Here is a 20,219-nt window from a genome sequence, read left to right as displayed (position 1 = left end):
AGTTCATAAAATTCACTAGACGGCAATAATATGATTATTGGGGGCAATAATATGATTATTGGGGGCAATAATATGATTACTGGGGGGCAATAATATGATTACTGGGTATTATTGAGGGGGGGGTAATAAAATCAGACGCAGGAATCCGGTCACCGGTCCGGTAGCCGGATTTTGGATTCAGGTCACTAATCGCAGGATTACGGTAACCGGTCGCCGGATTCCGATAATCGATCGCAGGATTCCTGTCACCGGTCGCCGGAGTCTACTGCCAGCCACTAGTCACCGGAGCACAGCATGGTGGAGGATGACTTTTCTCTCTAAGTGAGAAAGAAGGAGAGGGCAAAAAAGTCATAAAAATAAATAAAAAGAATAAAAAAGAATTAATTGGGTAGTAGGGAAATAATCCCTTAGAATGTTTTGGGTAAATGGAGTTAACTGTTAGTGGAGCAAGTGGGCAAGTTTGTTGTTAAAATTGGGTAAATGATCATTTTCCCTATTTGGGGTCGAAATTGGACAAAGAGAAAAAGAAGAGAAGGAAGATTGGTTTAAAAGGGTAAAAACGGCAAGGGATTATTGCGTCATCACAAGAATCTCAAATTCTAAACAAGGACCCGCTTTAGTTCACAACTCACGGTCTCGCTCTCTCTCTCTCTCTTCTCTCCGGCAGCCAAAGGCTTTGAATGGCGAACAATCCGTCGCAGCTACTCCCCTCAGGTTTTCCTCGACTCTTTTCGTTTTCCACTCTCTCTCTCTCTCTCTCTCTCAAAATCACACGGAATAATATCTAATCTTTGTTTGGTACGGCAGAGTTGATCGACCGGTGCATAGGGTCGAAGATATGGGTGATCATGAAGGGCGACAAGGAGCTCGTCGGAACTCTCAGGGGTTTCGATGTCTACGTCAACATGGTTCTTGAAGACGTCACTGAATAGTATGTTTCCCTCCCTCACTTCACTCTCCTTGTACCCTAATTCCATAAAACCCTAACATTTGGGGGTTTCTTTTCTCGCTTTAGGTTTGTAAACGCGTTCAATTTCATATTGGTTGATGGTGAAATTAAGAGAAAATAAAGAGGAGGAAACAAGGCTTAGGGCTTTGGCCTTCTATGCAATTGCAACTCTCATTTGGTAGTTCATAGTTCTGTGAGGCTGAACCTAGCTGAATCTGATGGAGTATTAGAGGGTAGTGGAGTGTGAGGTAAAACAATGAGGAAGCCCTGAGGTTGCAGGACGGTCCTTGGAGCTTCCAATTCCCAGTTAGATAGATACGAAGGGAGTTGGGGTTAGGATTCGTAATAAAAATCACATTTTGTCAATTCTTCTATGTGAAGCCTTTTGTTTTTATATCTATTTTTTATTATGTATGTCTGGAATATAATATGATGGTGATTTTGGTTTGATGGATGCCCAAAGTGTTTGGAGTTGAGGTTATCATTGAGGAAACATGGATATTCTTTGATATGATATGTTGATCACAAGTTGTCTTTGCATATATGGCAGATAGAATTGGGATGCAATGCTATTTACACAAGTGATTTTTATAGAGGCTCTCTGTGTTGAGTAAACTTATATATATTCCTTTATCCTCCTTTTCGTTGTGAAACAATTGGACCTCTGACCTATCCTAGTCCTAAGTCCTACCCCACTTCCCCACCGTCCATTTCCTCTCGGGCTAACCCTAAGGGCGTGTGAACTGATAAGTAGAGATTTAGTATAAAAGTCCAAAGGAAACCACCTTGAAACAAGCTAGATGGTAGAAAGGTTGAATCTGTACCGAGTAGCTGGCCTCCCTAGCCAATTCAAGATCAATATTGTCTATTTGACCTGGTGTTTGTTTAGATACCAACACTGGTAGTCTACAGAGTTCCTTGGGAAATTCACCTGAAATTAGGTTGCTTTCCAAGCCAATATGAAAGAGCATTGGAAGAGTCCCCGACCAACTTCCCCACCCTCCCTTACCACTTGGGCTAACCCTAAGGGCGTGTAATCTGATAAGTAGAGATTTAGTATAAAAGTCCAAGGCAAACCACCTTGAACAATCCAGATGGTAGAAAGGTTCGATCCATACTGAGTAGCTGGCCTGCCTACTATTTCTTTCTTTCTTGGATCCCAAGTGGAGTAGCTAACAGGTTAGAAAGATTAATGAGAACTTGAGAGTTTATTGTGGGAAGGTGTAAAGGAAGGAAGAAAAAATTACTCAGTAACTTGGGAAGTGGTTTCTGATTTTACTAGGAACTATTTCATTTTTGGCTTGTTGCTGTTATTTCTTTGGGAAGTGGAGTTGCTAAGAGCTGTTTTCCACTCATATCGTTATTTGAATGATCTGGAAGCTGCAGAGCTTTTGCCCTTACCTTCTCAGATTGAGGATATTGAGCTCGTGTGATGTAGACAAGACAAGACAAGGTGGATATTGGAGAGTATGGTGAATTTTCTAGACAATTTTACTCTCGGCAGTTTATGGATTCCCTACTTTGTATTCCCAGATTGAGGATATTGAGCTCATCTGATGTAGATAAAGACAAGACAAGGTGGATATTGGAGGCTATGGTGAATTTTCTAGGCAATCTTACTCTAAGCAGTTTATGAATTCCCTATTTTGTATTTTGGAAGGCTAAATCCCAGTTCAGGTGTTAGTTTGAATTACTGCACATGGCAGGTAAATACTTGTTTTGGAGATAGGCATACAACTTTGCTTTGGAGAGCGAGAAAGAAGGGGTTGGTTTTGGGGAGAAGTGCTGAATGGTAGCGTTTTGGGTCATTTGGATGTAATTGGGGGGAGGGGCGATGAGTTTGACTAATTGTGGGATAGAGTTCTTTTATATGAGCATCAATTTCTTTGATTTTTAGCAGCTCCTCTTTTCTGTTCACTTAGATCGGAATGCAGCAGTGAGTTAATTCTCGTGCTCTTATACTTGCCATTTCTTTCTTCTTAGCTCTGTGTTTTTGCTGGTGTATTAGGAGTTCTTAGAGGATTGCTTGTCCAGTCTTTTGTTAATTTTCTTTCAATTCAACAAAATCCTTTTTTCTTTTAAGCAACAAATGTTTGACAAATTTATATGAACCCTATCAGTTTCACAAAGTCTTCTCAGACATGGTGTAGAGTTATGTGATCAGAAGAGCTGGAAGATTGACCTTGGATATCTCTGTCTAACAGAGTATAATCAAAGGAAGTATAGGGAATCAAATAGATAAAGGTGGTGTAGAGAGATCCTGGATTCTCAGAACTCTCTTGATTGGTTAATGTAGTTTTCGACAAAACCTTTATATTGTCCTTAGTTAAGCAATTTCAGCTGTGGGAGCTAGGGGCCTCCGATCTTTGGAGAAAGAACTTACCATAGTTGTTATACTTAGCTTTAGGTTCTTTAGAATGTAAAGGAAGTCTTTTCTGTTTGCTTCACAGTACATGAGTAATTTTGATTTTTTCAATTCATATTTAGTCTTCCAGTTGTCTATCTATATTTCTGACGAGTCCGTTGTCCATCCTCAATAACCTCATATGTTTGGTCTTATTGTTTGGCTATTTGGCTTCTTTGCTAATATGAGGTGCTGGGAAACTCTTCTCAATAGAATGTAGACATATCTGATTAGTTACAGTCTCTTATTGTCTTTTCAGGCCCCTTTCCTTTCCTTTTCTCTATCTTATTTTGTTTTTGTGCGTGTGCGTGCGCATTTTAGACTACTTACTTGAATGATTACCTGACATTTTGTGTTATTTTCGTATTTACTAATATTGAAAAGCTTTTATATTGTTTAATGTGTGCTTATATCTTTGTATCGCAGTGAGATTACTGCCGAAGGAAGAAGGATAACTAAGCTTGATCAGATTTTACTCAATGGAAACAACATTGCCATTGTAAGTATTGGGATGGAAATTAGTTGAATTCAGTTCAGTTCTTCTGCCTGTGGTTGATGCAATTTCTGTGACCTCGTTTCAAAACCCTTGCGAAAGATTTGCATGAGAAATTCCAATATCCCGGATAATTCTCCACCCATTAAACTTCGCATCTGATCATCTACACTTTAAATTATTATCTGCAAGCTTTTAACTCATCAATCTTCCAATATTTATGTGCACAATGCAGCTGGTCCCAGGTGGCTCCCCCGAATCAGAGTAATAGAGCAAGGAAAGTCTACAATCTACCAGTTGGAAGTTTTGCCATGGAGACCCAGCTTTTTGTTGTTGCTAGGTGACATGGTTGTAGGACGTGGTAGGGAACTTGTATGATGGATGGGTTATGTTTCTTCTGAATTCTAGTTGCTCTGAGTGGTTTAAATGCACTGATAATGTAATTTGGATATGAACTTTAATTTTTCTGATGTGTAATGGAAATTTAACGGTTCAGTTGCTGACAAATATATTAATATGCTCATTGTAGACTGAATTGGAACCGGCAAAATAGAAAATGCTGATAATGTTCTGTTAGCATTTTCTAGGTTAATTGGGAGTAATCCGAAAGTAATGAGTAAAGATCATAATGTCGACTCTGGGGAAGAAATTTCCTGTTAACACGCACAAAAGCCTCTCTCAGGCTTTTACTCTAGCCGCCCCAGTGGCTTCCTTCCCTACCTTCTCTTTCTTCTGTATCTTCTTCGAGATGAGCTCTAGATAGAACCCATTTCCAAGTACTGGAGCTAGCTAGAACGATAATTCTTAGCTTGTAAGATGGAATCTCCTTTTGCTGATCTCTCAAATAGATCCCGAGAGTCCGGTTTGATCCTTGAGTGAATGTGGGGGAAAACACCCCCAAGTCAAAGCCTCATAGGTAATCAGAGAGCCATCCACTTCAAAATATTTAAAGCTGAAGAGTAGAAGATTCTAGAATGAATTGAGCTGAATTTTGTGCTGTAATAGTGACCATTTAGGTCATCCACAGTTTCGTTTTGTTAGCTTGTTTCATTCTTGTCTGTCGTGTTTCATTAGGGAGGTTTTGGTTTGTCTCTCTGTATCTCTTCTTTTTTCTCTAATATTACATTGCGTATAAGGATGTTTGTTGCCTCTACCTCTATCCCTCGTTTTGAGCCAAAAGAAAAGAAAAAAGGAAAAAAGAATAAGAGCAGAATAAGCATTGTTCCAGTTCCAGAAGCTCAAGAAGCTAGTTAACCTCCCTACTCCATCCTTTGTACAGTGCTTTGTCACACTTTACACAGTTAGCCTCTGCAATCAGAGTGGGAGGCAATTCTTGAAACTTGTTTGCGTTTTAGTGGGAGTTTGCCAGAATAATCTATTACTTACCATGATATCAGTCATCATTACCAGCTGCTAACCGGGCAGCCAGCCCAGTCGGCATCAGAGAATGCAAAGAAGGTGGTTAACGGACATGGCATTTACATAATATTGTACTGCCAACATTTGACAGTCAAGCTGATTGATTGGTATATAATTCAATTTAAATGATCAGATCGAACAGTTACACTATGCAGATCTCCAAATATTCGATGGCAACAGGCCGCGGCTACCTTGCTTTGGTTTCATCGATCTTAAATACAACTACAAGTTTAACTCTGCTTTTGCTTCATCTACAATACTTTTTGAGTCCCTTCATGTTTGAATTCTAGACTTGAGTTATCTAGAGATTCCACCTCGTTGTTAGTGTGTCATTGGAGTAATTTAAGCCACATCTTGTTTCTGTTTTGGTGGGTCAACTAACTCCAACAGTCATAATTTACTAAACCAGATGGAGATTAATGATGGTATATTATCACATATTAAAGGGTTATGTTTGAAAAACGAAAAATTGACGTTTTGTAACTAATTAATGAGTAATAAACTTAAAGTCAAATTCTCAGAATGGCTGGATAAGGATCAAAAGCAAACACATGTTTTTGGATAATGAGGTCGTGTTCAAGCTTCGTTATCAGATTCTTATTATGTGAGATTCCTCGCAATCACTAATTTGTAAGAAAATCGAAAGTCATCGTCTATAGTAATTCGTGAGAAAATTGAAGCGAGAAAAATTTGTGATGCATAAATTTCTCGCTGATTAATTTAAGCGAGGGTTCTGAATCTCTAGTGGTTCAAGTCTAATCACTGAATTTAAAATAGAGAAGTGTAAGAAATCACCTTTCACTGTGCTTGCTTAACTCAAGGGAACACACTTTATTTAATCACTTTCAGTGATTTATGTTGAAAAGAAAATGTACATGCTTAGCTGTTTTCTCAATGATATTGGATTAGGTATACGTCATTCCACTAAACTGCTACTCCGTGATTGCCAAGAATATTAGCTGGCTAAATTTACTAACTATAGGATTAGTTACTAGCTTGTTCCATCATAAATTTTTTCAAACCTTAGCTGGCTAGCTAGTGGGAAATTGACTACTAATTTTTAAATGTGTAAATCAATTTTCATAAGCCTTTCTCATCCATCCTACTAGAAATGGCAGAAAATTAATGAAAACTAATTATATTTAACCAGATTAAAACATGGATATAGAAAAAGTGTTGAAAAGAAAAAAAAAATGTGTGGTTTTTTTTTGAAGGGTGCGAGGATATTTTTATGAACAATTCTTAGGTTCACCCCTTGGGTGAATTAGCATATTCACTCTCTCATGCAATTAACACATAATAACTTCGTGATTTTCTAATCCAACCATCCATGTTGTATAACGTAATACAAGGATTAGCTCTGTAAAAAATCAATCAAATTGAAGTCCTTTTAGTTATTTATTTCTATGAAATACATGGACGGTTCATCATAATTAATGGTAGTAAGTGTTGTTAGAACCATCCATTTATTTGATTCAATTAGATAATTAAACAATTTTTGACTCGATTGATTTTTACAGAGATGATCTTTAAAGACTAATTTAATATATGGACAGTTGGATTATAAATTTATTAAGTAAAAGTATGTTAATCGATAATAGGGATGAATATGCTCGTTCACCGTAAGGGTGAATATAAGAATTGTCCTATTTTTATTAGATAAACATAACCTTACAAACACAAAAACAGTTACAAAACCCACAGGATGGGGAAAACACAAACAAACAAAGGAAGATAGACATAACAAGGGAATATCCATCCCATATTCCAATTGTAGCAAACCCTCCAAGAGAGGAAAGGACACACGTCGACACCACAGGTGCATAGACAGTCACACGTCAACCCCTCAAGTGACCCAGATACAAAATTAACTTGGCCTACTTCTAGGAAACAATAATTGGGTGTTATAGGAAGCTTCGTCTTAATTATAAGAGCAAGTTCAACTGTTGGGTCACCGGGTCACCTACTATTCACTACTTTTTAGTGTATATTTTCATTCTCTAGGTCACGAAATACACTGTGCCCGTAACCCAGGGCACGAAATACACTGTGCAGTTCACCATGGTGACCCAGAACATTGGACAGGGTGACCCAGTGTACGAAATACACTGTGCTCGTGACCTAGAGGGTGAAATTAACACTAAAAAGCAGTGAATAGTGGGTGACCTGCTGACCCAACAGATGAACTTGCTCTTAGAAGATATGTAGATCTCACTCATCAAAGCTGAACTCTACAAACTCTTCAAGTAATCAAGTTAATCATAACGAAAAGATCAACTGATAGCTATCTACCCCAAAAAAAAGTTAAAAGTGCATGTACTAGCTAGTCAAGCTATAGAACATAAAGAGAAGATGCGTTTTAAGCATCAATCATCACCAGTTCTATGGTTTACTCTGTCTATATATATCAGCTCAATCATTTTAAACCATGTCATGCATGACCACTACTACAGTTGGTTAATAGACAAAGAGCTCGAAAGGAAATTATATATATACTAAAATGGTACAATTGAATGAGTAGTGAGAGAACCATTTTGTTCTTGGTTTATGTTAATTATAACATTCAATATGCTCTTTCAATTTCCATAGATTCAGCAACCAATATATGTCATTTCTAGTCCTCTAAGATACTTTTCCTGTTACTTTGGTTGAAGTGGTTTAAGTCACAAAATTATGTGCCACCAATCCTACCAAGGAACTCTTGAAGAAGTGATGAGTTTTAGGTTTTATGAAAGGGTTGTTTGATCTCTATGTTTGGCTCTTGGCTAGAATAAGGGCTCTTGGCTAGAATAAGAGATGATTGTAAAAAACATCGGTTGTATATAGTACTGCCCTCTATTGTGTTGTGTCTTAAATTTGACCAATGATATTTATGAAATGTGATGCCGGATTTGTTAGAGTTGAAGTTGAGATGGCTAACAAACTCTTGCTTGATCTGTCGTTTTTTTCTTTTTCTTTTTTTGTTAAGAGAAACTGGTGATGTATAATAGTTATCTCAACAACCATTTGTTCAATAGTCTCTACCTGACTCTATGCATATAGTTATAATTTATGAATATGTTCAAATACCATATGAGGAATTGCATTTAAAATTCAGGAAAAAAATTACATTGGAAGCTTACAAAATAAACAAACTAGGATCATTGTGATACAATCCTTCTATGCTAAGGAGGTCCTTAACTTACCTTACGGTACGGATTTCTATATTTTGACCACTTTTCGATCACATATTCACATCTTAACCCTTTAGTTTTTAGGTCTTAATGTATAGATCATCTTTGTAAATTTTCAGCCAAATTGATGATAGTTAAGGCATCCAAAACTGCAATTTACACAAACGAACCGAATCTGTCCAACCTGAACCGTTCGTGAAAATTGCAGTTTTGGATGGCTTAACGATCATTAATATGGCTGAAAATTTACAGAAGTGATATACTCATATATACCTAAAAACTGAACGGTTAAGATGTAAATATGTGATAAAAAAGTGGTCAATAGAGCCTTGATACCTTGAACCAAGTTACCAAGATGTTGACACCCAGGAAATGGAGCATGCACCTAGCCACCTATTGTCGTGGGTATAATGTCTTGCTAGAGCTATAGGGCTCGGATGTTAGTGGCATCAAATAGGAAATGTGGCAAACTTTGTTGACTATAACTTGGAAAAGAACAAAAGGTGGGTAAGAATGGTTAATCTACTCTGGTATAGATTAGGGGGCTTCGACTAATAATGAAAATCAGAAAAAGTAAAGCATGTATGTGTAGTACTTGCCTGGCTATGAGTTTGTGCTTACGGAGATTAATCAACCGTTAACCATGGAAAAAATGCTTATACAATGAACCTTTGAAAGTTCTTGTTATCACTTAACAACGTGCAAATATAGGGCATGTCGGTCTTTGTCCACGAGAGATAAAGTACTTTAGGCAATGCATTTTTAGTTATATATAACTATTTTTAAAGCAAAATCAACTCCAACAGACTAGCTATATCTAAGTTAAATTTAGCTTTAGCTAAAATGGCTAGCTATATTTAGCTAGAGAAGGAGAGAAAAAATAAAAAAAAAGTTAAACAATTTCACGTTCAAATTTTTTTAGTTTAACTTACAAATAACTTACACTGGTGGAGCAAAAAAAAAAAGCTATTTATGTTTAATTTTTAGAGAATTTAGCTAAAGAAGATTACTTTCATTGTTGGAGATTGGCATCTCCAAGAGACTAGCTATTTTAACAAAAAGTTAAAAATTTGAATAATTTGAGATAGTTTAGCAATACAGCTGAATAGCTATATGAGCATCTTTAGCAATGCTAGCCATTTTTTAGTCAAATTTTAGCCAAAGTAGCTAAAAAGTCATTTTGGCTAGCCACTTTAGAAATATGTCTGCATCAGTGCTCTCTATTAGAGCTAGTTTTGAATTTATATTATTTTTTAAAGGAAGGTTACATAGCTAGTTTAAATGTATTTAAAAATTACATAAAATAACTAAAAATGAATGTTATAAATTATAGAGAGCCTCATCTCATTCTCTATATTTAGGAGTGAGATAGTTAAAAGTTATAATAGAGAGCCACTTAGGAGTCTGGTATAATTGCTAAAATATATAAAAAGCTAAACACGCTCTCCAAAATAGCTAAGGAGCCAAAATAGAGAGTCTGCTAAAAATGCTTATAGAGAGTTTGCTAAGGAGCCAAATTTGGCTTTTGCTAAAATCGATCTCTATCTAAATTTAGGTAGAGAGGAGAGAGAAAATAACAAAAAGCTAAACACTCCACGTTTCATTTTTTTCAGTTTAGCTAACGCTAGTGGAGCAAAAGTTAGAAATTTACTAACCAAATTTAACTTTTAGAAAATTTAGCTAAAAAAATAGTTTTTATTGTTGAAGATGCGTGCTTTCGACCTATTCCTCGGATCATCTAGTCTGTGTGTGTATGGTTAACTCTCTTGATACATTCCTGCTCGATCAATGTTTATATAAACCATGTCTACAGGAGCGGGACCAAAGAGTTGTAATTTAGGTGGGATCAAGAATAATATAGCCGTCTTACCAAAAAGATAAAGTTGTGTAATTTTTTCTTTAGATTTCGACCATAGCAAGAAACTTAATTTATTTTTATTTTTTTATAAGTTACTCTACACCCCTTTATGATGAGCTGATCAAGCTCAAAAACTAGAAGGTCACGATAAGTGATATAATAATTTTTAATTAGTGTCAACAATAATGATATACAATGTGTGTGTGTCTATATATATATATATATATATATATATATATGGTTAACTCTCTCAATACATTTATGCTCGATCAATGCTTATTTAAACCATGTCTACAGGGGCAGGACCAAAGACTTGTAACTTAGTTGGGGTCGAGAATAAAATAGATCTTACCAAAAAGATAAAGTCGTGTAATTTTTCTTTAGATTTCGACCATAGCAAGCAACTAAATTTTTTTAATCTTTTTTATAAGTTACTCTACAACCCTTATGATGAGTTGATCAAGCTTAAAAACCTAGAAGGTCACGATGAGTGATATATAAAAAATAAAAAAAAATAAAAAAATAAAAATAGTGTCAAAACTAAGAGCATGTTCACTAGTTGGGTCACCAGGTCACCCACTATTCACTGCTTTTTAGTGTTAATTTCACCATCTGGGTCACGAGCACAGTGTATTTTGTGCCATGGGTCATGGGCACAGTGTATTTCATGACCCAGAGAATGAAAATATTGGAAATGTTTTCAGAGGCAGGACCAAGGATTGTGTAGAGGCATCAAGACAGGGAGATGTGTATAGTTATATATATATAGCGCTTCTCCACTGCAGACGTCCGCAATTTTTCTTAGGTACGGATTTTAAGTTTTGACCCATTTTTCGATCATATTTTCACATCTTAACCGTTCAATTTTTAGGTCCTAATGTATAGATCATCTCTGCAAAATTTAAGCCAAATTGGTGATCGTTAAGGCATTCAAAACTGCAATGGCCACCATAACCAGCAACGACGTCTCCTATGGCTGAAAGCAGAAGTCCTTGAACCTCCTCTGCTCCAATTTCCTTAGCCTCTATAGTCGCAACAACTTAATATGGTTGTCATGATTTTTTTGGAAAAAGGTTGTAGTAGTTAAGCAACAAACAGTTAATTATTAGCTAGAACGCGCCTCACGCGTTAAAGAAAAAAAGAAAAACAGAGATAGAGACTTTGTCTCTCCCGGTCGAGCATAGTCAGTAAATACGCCGCTATGTCTCGGTCCGGGAGGGGTTTTTAGTTGTTTTGGAGTGCACGCATTTTTGCTTCTATCCCAGTGTTTGTTTGTTTTGGTGGGTTGGTGATGGTGTAGAAGGAGGGCAGAAGTGAGGCAAGGTTGTAGATCCATCTTTGCTGGCGAGGGAGGGACCAGATCGGTGTTGGAAAAGTGCTTGGCTAGGGGTTTTGTTCCCTGATCCGGTGTCTGTTTGTTTGGATCGGGCAGGTCTGGGTGCTCTACAATTTGGGTCGGAGTTTCTTAGTGATCTAAAGTAAGATCGATCTCCAGTTGGGTTCCGGTGGGGTGTCCCAGGGGTTGTGCTAATGGGTAGAGTGGTGAGGCTGTGATTCTAGTGGATGTGACCATAACATCGATGATTGTGAAGACAAGTGAGGTGTCTCAATCTATAACCAATGGTTGGACGACGGAGGTGCGAGGGATCAGTGGTCACGGCGGTCAACGGGCAACAGAAGCTGGTTTGGTCCTGGGCTGGTGGGCAGGCTTGGTTTGATGTGGGGTACAGAGTGTGGTAGTCTGCGTATCTTCAAATTTGGGCCTCTCTTTTAGCCCTGGAGTGCTGTTGAATCTCCTTGTTTTTTTCTAGGTTGTTTTCTTTTCTAGTTTCTGTGTCTTTGTTTTGAATAATGTTCGATCCTTTGTGGTTGACTGTTTCTGTTGTTGGCTGATTACAAGACACAGCTAATCGAGTGATGACTGTTTTCACCCGCTTTTTATCACGTGTATTCACTACTTAGGAGGTGGGGTTGACTCGAGTGCATGTAAATCTTTCATGGGTTCAGAGTTGCTACCCGGTTGGTATACTGACGTGTCCTTACCAATGTTGTTGGCACTATGTCGGATTTTTGAGTCTCCTTGGTCAGTGTGACCATTGTTCCGGCCTCACGATGTACCAGAGATTTAGTAGCTCCTTTAGGAAGTCTTGTTTAGATCCGTTAGTCTGATGTTATAGGTCGGTCATTAGTGGCTCTTTGATTGTATCATTCGATTCATACCACCTATAGCACTTCCGTATGAATGAATTTATTTGATAAAAAAATAAAAAAATTCAAATCTCAAATCTTAAACTTGATTGAGCCCACAAATCATTTTCCTTTATATATTATCTATATAATTATGACTACTCATTTTCCTTTATATATATTTATATAATTATGACTACATAAGAAGAAGATGACCGTTATTGATGGGCATGTAGGGTTGTGATCTTATTGGCGATCCATCAGGACATGACCGTTATTGATGTTGAGAGCGATTGTTCCCTTGTTGTCACTGCTCTATAGCGTGATGTGGAAGACATATCTGAAATTGGGCGTATTATCGATGATTGTAAGTTATGTTTGACATCTTTTCACTTAATTCAGGTTAGCCACATCTTCCGTGAAGCAAACAGTATAGCCAACAGGTTAGCGCACCTTGCTAGTTTTAATTATATTATATTTCTGATATATGATTCGATGAGACTTCTGTTATTATTCGGGATGTTCTCTACGAGGATGTTTGTAATCTTTCTAATGTAGCACGGGGTTCATGTTTTAAGTTCTCCCAGTAATATTTCAATAAATGAAACCGGGCGTGGGGCTGAGGCTCCTAGCTAGACTGGGTTCCAAACCCCTTCAAAAAAAAAGATGCAGGCTGGGGCCGGGGTTCAATTGGCTGGAGTATGTCATTTACACATAAAGTATTCATTAATTAGCTACCGTGTTAAATTCCTTGGAGTGTTCTGAACCCCTCAGGCTTTATGTAGTTCCGCCCCTGCATGTCTATATATAACTGCTCGATATGTATATATATACATCGATCATTTGTACTAATTAATTAGTGCATGTTGTTTTGAAGATGAAGGTTTCCAGAATTAGCCTGCATCTGCAACTTTTGGGGTTGTTATTGGCTATTAATGGCTTCCTCCTCCATTGCCAGGCTTGGCCAGCTCGTTACACTTTTGTGGTAGGGTATGTGTTGTATTGCCTATATATGCATATACGGCGTTGTGTACGTATCATATAATGATCGTTTTAACGAGTTAAATAAAACGATTTAAATGTGTATGTAGGTGGAAAACACTCCGTACAAAAGACTCTGCAGCACAAAGAACATCTTGACTGTAAATGGCCAGTTTCCGGGACCGGCTTTGCATGTTCATAAAGGACACACTATCATCGTCGATGTCTTTAACAAAGGCAATCGTAACATTACTATTCACTGGTGCGTTCTCACTTGATTGTTTCAGGTTTTTAGCTTTTCAATCCATATATATATAACAAGCTATTTGATCATGAGCAGGCATGGTGTTGCGCAACCAAGAAATCCATGGTCGGACGGACCAGAGTATATCACACAATGCCCAATTCAACCGGGAGCCAAGTTCACCCAAAAGATCATTTTCTCAAAGGAGGAAGGCACCCTTTGGTGGCATGCTCACAGTGAGTGGGATCGAGCCACTGTCCACGGTCCCATCATCATATACCCCAACAAGAAGAAGAATTACCCTTTTGGCAAGCCTCATGCAGAAATTCCAATCATATTGGGTACTTAATTAGCTATGGATCATTTTAATTATCCATTCTAATCGCTTGACTAATGTAAAGAACTGAGTTGTGCGTTGAAAATTGCAGGAGAGTGGTGGAAGGTAGATATAGGGAACCTTTATACTCAAACTCTTCAAGCCGGAGGGGAACCTAATACTTCCGACGCTTATCTCATCAATGGTCAACCTGGCGATCTGTATCCATGCTCTAAATCAGGTCAGCACTCCAACTATATAATTAATCATTTATCTTGGGTAAAGTCTTTGGCCTATTGAGCCTTGACGCTCAATGCACTGCTAAACCGATTGAATATTGTGGCACAGAGACGGTTTAAGCTCTAAACCGAACCCAAGGATATCAACATCAGTATGTTATTTTGCCAATGTATGATGTTGTTGGAGCACTGAGATTCTTTCACCTACTTAGTACTAAAATTCTCATTATTATGTGCCTGATTTGCAGAGACGTTCAAGGTGATGGTTGATTATGGCAAAACCTACCTACTGAGACTAATCAACTCCGGTCTGCAAGAGATTCTGTTTTTCGCCGTCGCCAATCACAAAGTCACAGTCGTAGGAACAGATGCTAGCTACACCAAGCCTTTCACAACGGATTATGTCACCATCTCACCTGGTCAAACCATTGACCTTTTGCTCCATGCTAATCAGAGGCCTAACCACTACTACATGGCCGCTACAGCCTACGTAGGTGGCGCTGTTCCTTATGATAACACCACCACCACAGCCCTACTACAATACAAGAATCGGGGTTACACCCCTTCTTCAACCCCTTTGTTTCCTAATCTTCCTGCTCACAATGACACTAATGCATCAGTTCATTTTAGTGGTAGTCTCAGGAGCTTGGCTGATAAAAACCATCCCATTGACGTTCCACTAAAAATTACAACTCCCTTGTTTTATACCGTCTCCGTCAACACGTTCCAGTGCCCCAATAATTCATGTGCTGGGCCTAACGGGACGCGTCTGGCCGCTAGTGTAAACAACATTAGCTTTGTGAACCCTAGCATTGACATACTACAAGCTTACTATTACCATGTCAACGGGGTATTTGGAACTCGGTTTCCAGATTTCCCGCCTTTGCTGTTTAACTTTACAGCACAGTACTTGCCGCTGTACCTTCAGACCCCAAAACGAGGGACAGAGGTGCAGGTACTGGAGTACAACGCGACAGTGGAGCTTGTGTTTCAGGGGACTAATTTGGTGGCAGGGGATGACCATCCAATGCATCTTCATGGTTACAGTTTCTATGTGGTTGGATTGGGGCTTGGGAACTTTGACAAGGATAAGGACCCTTTGAAATACAATCTTGTTGATCCTCCTCTTCAAAACACAATTGCTGTCCCTGTAAATGGGTGGACTACCATCAGATTCAAGGCTGACAATCCTGGAGTTTGGTTTATGCATTGCCATCTGGATAGGCATATGTCATGGGGCATGGATACGACATTTATAGTTAAAAATGGAAAGGGACCTAAAGCTCAAATCTTACCTCCACCACCAGATATGCCACCTTGCTGAAGGCTGGCTCGCCACAAATATGTGATTCATTTGAATAAATTTGGGCATGCAACATACATGTTTGTTTGTATATATATATATATGGATTTAGTTATTTGGTTTAGCCTAATATGTTCCGATAAGCAGATCGTTATTGATAGCTACACTTGTAATGTTGTTTGGAAAGTTATTTATATGAAGAAGATTGCTAGCCTTAGTATTGATTGTTTTGTCCCAACGGGTTTCCCAGCACACTGTGTCCAGGAAATTAAAGGACGTTTGCAACTTTGCATAACCTTGGCATTATTAGAGGCAAAAGTTTAGGAAGGAGAAAAACAAGAAAGGAAAATGACAATTAAAGTAGCTAGCTACCTATCGTTCACCCAATCAATTGGACAACTGCCCTATTTTCTAATTTACCATCAACTACTACTCTCAATGCCAAGATAGTTGTCAAGTAGCATGAACTGTAAGATTCCGACAGCCTCTTCCATCTTTTACCCTCCGGCCGTTTCTTCCACTGTGAGCCTTTCTTGACTATTCAACTTGAGGCATCTTTGTGCAAGCTCTGTTTTCTTCCATTACTTGTAGTGCAAGATTCTGCAACCGGCCAATTTGTAATTCGATGGAAGAAGGAAATTGGAAGTTATGATTGCTCTTTTATTGACTGATTTATATACGTTGGAACACTTTGACATTCCCCTGCTGCTATCTCTATGAGGATATCCCAATATGCCAGTGCAATCTTCCCATTTTTTCTGAAAAGGCTCTGATTAGAGAACCGAAATGGGAACTTTAGTCTCTAAACAGTAGCCCAACAACTTGATCACATTTTTTTATTGTTGATTTGGGCAAGAATGTTAAGGTCATTTATAAAAAGATTGATTTGCCCTCCTCCACTTGTCTTTAAATTTGCGTACTTGACAACCTCACGTTCAGTAAACTTTCCTTCAAAGGCAAACCAAACTTAAAAACACAACATAAAACATAGACGTTTGAGTGATATACAAGTAATATACAAGTAACCTAACCCAATACTGTTACATAAAAAGCATCTCCTAATTATATTTAAAAGAAAATGGGAAATGGGAAATGAGAAAATTGGTAACTGAGATACAGGGTGAGTCAAATTTAAATACATTTTCATTGTAATGTAGGGGCTGTTTATTTGAACTATGTAGGCTGCTCTCTGTGTCATACAACATTCCATTCCAGGCCTTTCTGCGCTACTCAACTTCTCTCACTTAGTTCTCTGTTTCCCTCAATTACAACTACTTGTGGCACAAGAATCTGAAGTAGGCAAGCTTCACTCCACGGACAAATTAAACAAAATGTGAAGTTATGATTCTTTGACTTTCAGGTCTTTTTAAGCACACAGGCATCTCCCCTGTCCAACAAAACCGCTTGATCCAAAGCCTTACAGACATCACTTTTATGTGCATGTCCTCTGAACCAATGTGCTTATCTAGGATTCAGTAGTAGCTAGGGACGAGCATAGAAGCTCAAAACCAGTGACTTCGGCCACCAAGCGATCTGTGGATAATATATCAGAAGACTTGATATTTCCATGAATGATCGGCTGCAAGTGATTTTATGCAGAAGAAAAATGCAGATAAGAAAGAGTAGCTGCAGATTCTGATAATAAATTTGTGCCGATTTTAACACTGTCAATAATTCCAGTGAACCGAACATAATAACAGATGCAAGCACCTGCAAGTTGCAATTTTGATTTTTTTCATTTCATATTTAGTCTTACAGTTGTCTATCTTTAGTTCTGACGAGTCCCTTGTCCATACTTAATAGCCTCATATGTTTGGTCTTATTGTTTGGCTATTTGGCTTCTTTGCTAATATGAGGTGCTAGGAAACTCTCCTCAATAGAATGTAGACATATCCGATTAGTCACAGTCTCTTATTGGCTTTTCAGGCCCCTTTCCTCTCCGTTTCTCTATTTTATTTTGTTGTTGTGCGTGTGCGTGCGCATTTTAGACTACTTACTTGAATAATTACCTAACATTTTGTGTTATTTTTGTACCTGCTAATATCGGAAAGCTTTTATATTGTTTAATGTGTGCTTATCTCTTTGTATTGCAGTGAGATTACTGCAGAAGGAAAAAGGATAACCAAGCTTGATCAGATTTTATTCAACGGAAACAACATTGCCATTGTAAGAATTGGGATTTCCGTTGAATTCAGTTCGGCTCGTCTTCATGTGGTTGATCCAATTTCTGTGACCTCGTTTCGAAACCCTTGCAAAAGATTTGCAGGAGAAATTCCAATATCGCCGATAATTCTCCACCCATTAAACTTTGCATCTGATCATCTACGCTTTAAACTATTATCTGCAAGCTTTAACTCATCAATCTTCTAATATTATGGGCACAATGCAGCTGGTCCCAGGTGGCTCCCCTGAATCAGAGTAATAGAGCAAGGGAAGTCTACAATCTTATCAGTTGAAGTTTTTCCATGGAGACCCAGCTTTTTGTTGTTGCTAGGTGACATGGTTGTAGGACGTGGTAGGGAACTTGTATGATGGATGGATTATGTTTCTTCTGAATTCTAGTTGCCCTGAGTGGTTTTAAATGCACTGATAATGTAATATGGATATAAACTTCAATTTTTCTGATGTGTAGTGGAAGTTTAACAGTTCAGTACTTCAGTTGTTAACAAATATATTAATATGCTCATTGTAGACTGAAGTGAAACCAGCAAAATAGAAAATGCTGATATTGTTCTGTTGACATTTTCTAGGTTAATTAGGCGTGAACCGAAAGTAACGAGTAAAAACCATAATGTTAACTCCGGGTGGCTTCCTTCCCTACCTTCTCTTTCTTCTCCAACTTCTTCTAGATGAGCTCTAGATAGAACTCATTTCCAAGTACTGGAGCTAGCTAGAAGGATAATTCTCAGCCTGTTAGATGCAATGTCCTTTAGCTGATCTCTCAAATAGATCCCAGGAGTCCGGTTTGATCCTTGAGTAAATGTGAGGAAAAGCGCCCTAAGTCGGAGGTAATCATTGATCCATTCACTTCCAAGATAATAAAAGCTGAAGAGTAGAAGATTCTAGTATGAATAGAGCAGAATTCTGTGCTGTAACAGTGACCATTTAGGTCTTCCACAGTTTCGTTTTGTTAGCTTGTTTCATCCTGGTATGTTGTGTTTCATTAGGAAGGTTTTGATTTGTCTCTTTGTATCTCTTCATTTTTCTCTAATATTACATTGCGTATAAAGATGTTTGTTGCCTCTCTATCCCTCGTTTTGGAGAAGTTTTTAATACACACCCTTAAGTAGTTAGGGGTGTGTATTTAAAATTTCTCCTCGTTTTGAGCCAAAAGCGAAAAAGATTAATAAGAGCAGCGAAAATTCTTCTATGCATCGTCAGTGTAAGTGACCCAACAAATTCAACAGATCTCAGTCATTGATATTTATAACAGATCTCAGTCATTGATATTTATAACTTTTTTTAATAATACAAAAATGTACTTGATGTTATCTCTAACTGTCCATTTATGTTGGTATAAGTTTACATCGGTGCACTGATACTCTCTCTAAGAAGTTAACCCCTCTATTCCATCCTTTGTACAGTGCTTTGTCACACTTTACACAGTTCGCCTCTACAATTAGAGTGGGATGCAGTGGCGGAGCCAGAAATTTAAGTCTATTGAGGCACACAAAATAATAATAATAATAATAATAATAATAATAATAGTAATAATAATAAAATATTGCACTGCCAGCATGGAAGAGATGTCAAGCTGACTGATTGGTATAGTAATCAATATAAATGATTAGAGCAGTTAAACTATACAGATCTCCAATACTCGATAGCAACTGCGCAGGCTACCTTGTTTTGAATTGTGCTATCAACCTTAACTAACGGATGATGTCATAGTTTCATCGCTACTTTGTTTTGGATTGTGCTATCAACCTTAACTAACGGATGATGTACGTAGCAGCTATAGTTTCATCGATCTTACATATAACGACAAGTTTGGGTCTGCTTCTACTTCATCTACAATACTTTTCAACTCCCTTCAATCTTCATGATTGAATTCTAGACTTGAGTTAACTAGAGATTCCACCTTGTTGCTAGTGTGTCATTGTACTAATTTAAACCACCTTGTTTCTGTTTTGTTTGGTCAGCTGACTCCAACAGTCATAATTTACTAAACCGGATGGAGATTAATGATTGGTATATTATCACATGATGAGGGGTTCTGTTTGAAGAACCAAAAATTGACGTTTTGTAACTAAAGAGTAGTGAACTTAAAGTCAAATTCTCACAATGGCTGGATAAAGATCAAAAGCGAACGCATGTTTTTGGATAATTAGGTCGTGATCAAGGTTCGTTATCAAATTCTTAATCTGTGAGATTCTTTGCAATCACTAATTTGTGGGGAAGCCCAAAGTCTTCATCTATGCTAATCCGTGAGAAAATTTAAGCAAGAAAAATTTGTGATGCATGAATTCCTCACTGATTAATTTAAGTGAGGATTGAGGTTGTGAATCTTGATGGTTTCAAGTCTAAATCCCCAAATCGAAAATAGAAAAGTGCAAGAAATCATCGTTCACCGTGCTTGCTTAAGTACTTAAAGGAACACACTTTATTTAATCACTTTCGGTGATTAATGTTGAAAAGAAAATGTCCATGCTT

At 37.8% G+C, this 20,219-nt stretch overlaps 2 protein-coding genes across 3 annotated transcripts; both read left to right on the top strand.

Annotated features, from left to right (window-relative positions):
• Nucleotides 1-556: 556 nt before the first annotated feature.
• Nucleotides 557-18,218, top strand: LOC112188373 (sm-like protein LSM5). Of its 2 annotated transcripts, none has more exons than XM_024327478.2 (4): nt 557-714; nt 808-931; nt 3,780-3,852; nt 17,956-18,218. In XM_024327478.2, exons 1-4 carry the CDS (start codon nt 681-683, stop codon nt 17,986-17,988), a joined length of 264 nt encoding a protein of 87 aa, XP_024183246.1. In that variant the 5' UTR covers nt 557-680; the 3' UTR covers nt 17,989-18,218. The 2 variants fall into 2 exon arrangements, with proteins under 2 accessions (XP_024183246.1, XP_024183245.1); XM_024327477.2 differs by lacking the exon at nt 17,956-18,218 and adding an exon at nt 4,082-4,381 and having other exon boundaries at nt 558-714.
• Nucleotides 13,330-15,790, top strand: LOC112188372 (laccase-15). Its single transcript, XM_024327476.2, has 5 exons — nt 13,330-13,468; nt 13,575-13,726; nt 13,805-14,049; nt 14,137-14,265; nt 14,512-15,790. Exons 1-5 carry the CDS (start codon nt 13,361-13,363, stop codon nt 15,585-15,587), a joined length of 1,710 nt encoding a protein of 569 aa, XP_024183244.1. The 5' UTR covers nt 13,330-13,360; the 3' UTR covers nt 15,588-15,790.
• Nucleotides 18,219-20,219: the final 2,001 nt, after the last annotated feature.

This window comes from Rosa chinensis, chromosome 2 (assembly GCF_002994745.2).
Source record: "Rosa chinensis cultivar Old Blush chromosome 2, RchiOBHm-V2, whole genome shotgun sequence".
Classification (NCBI taxonomy): Eukaryota; Viridiplantae; Streptophyta; class Magnoliopsida; order Rosales; family Rosaceae; genus Rosa; species Rosa chinensis.
The sequence above is the reverse complement of the archived record's forward strand: the minus strand, read 5'-3'. Positions and strand labels throughout refer to the sequence as shown.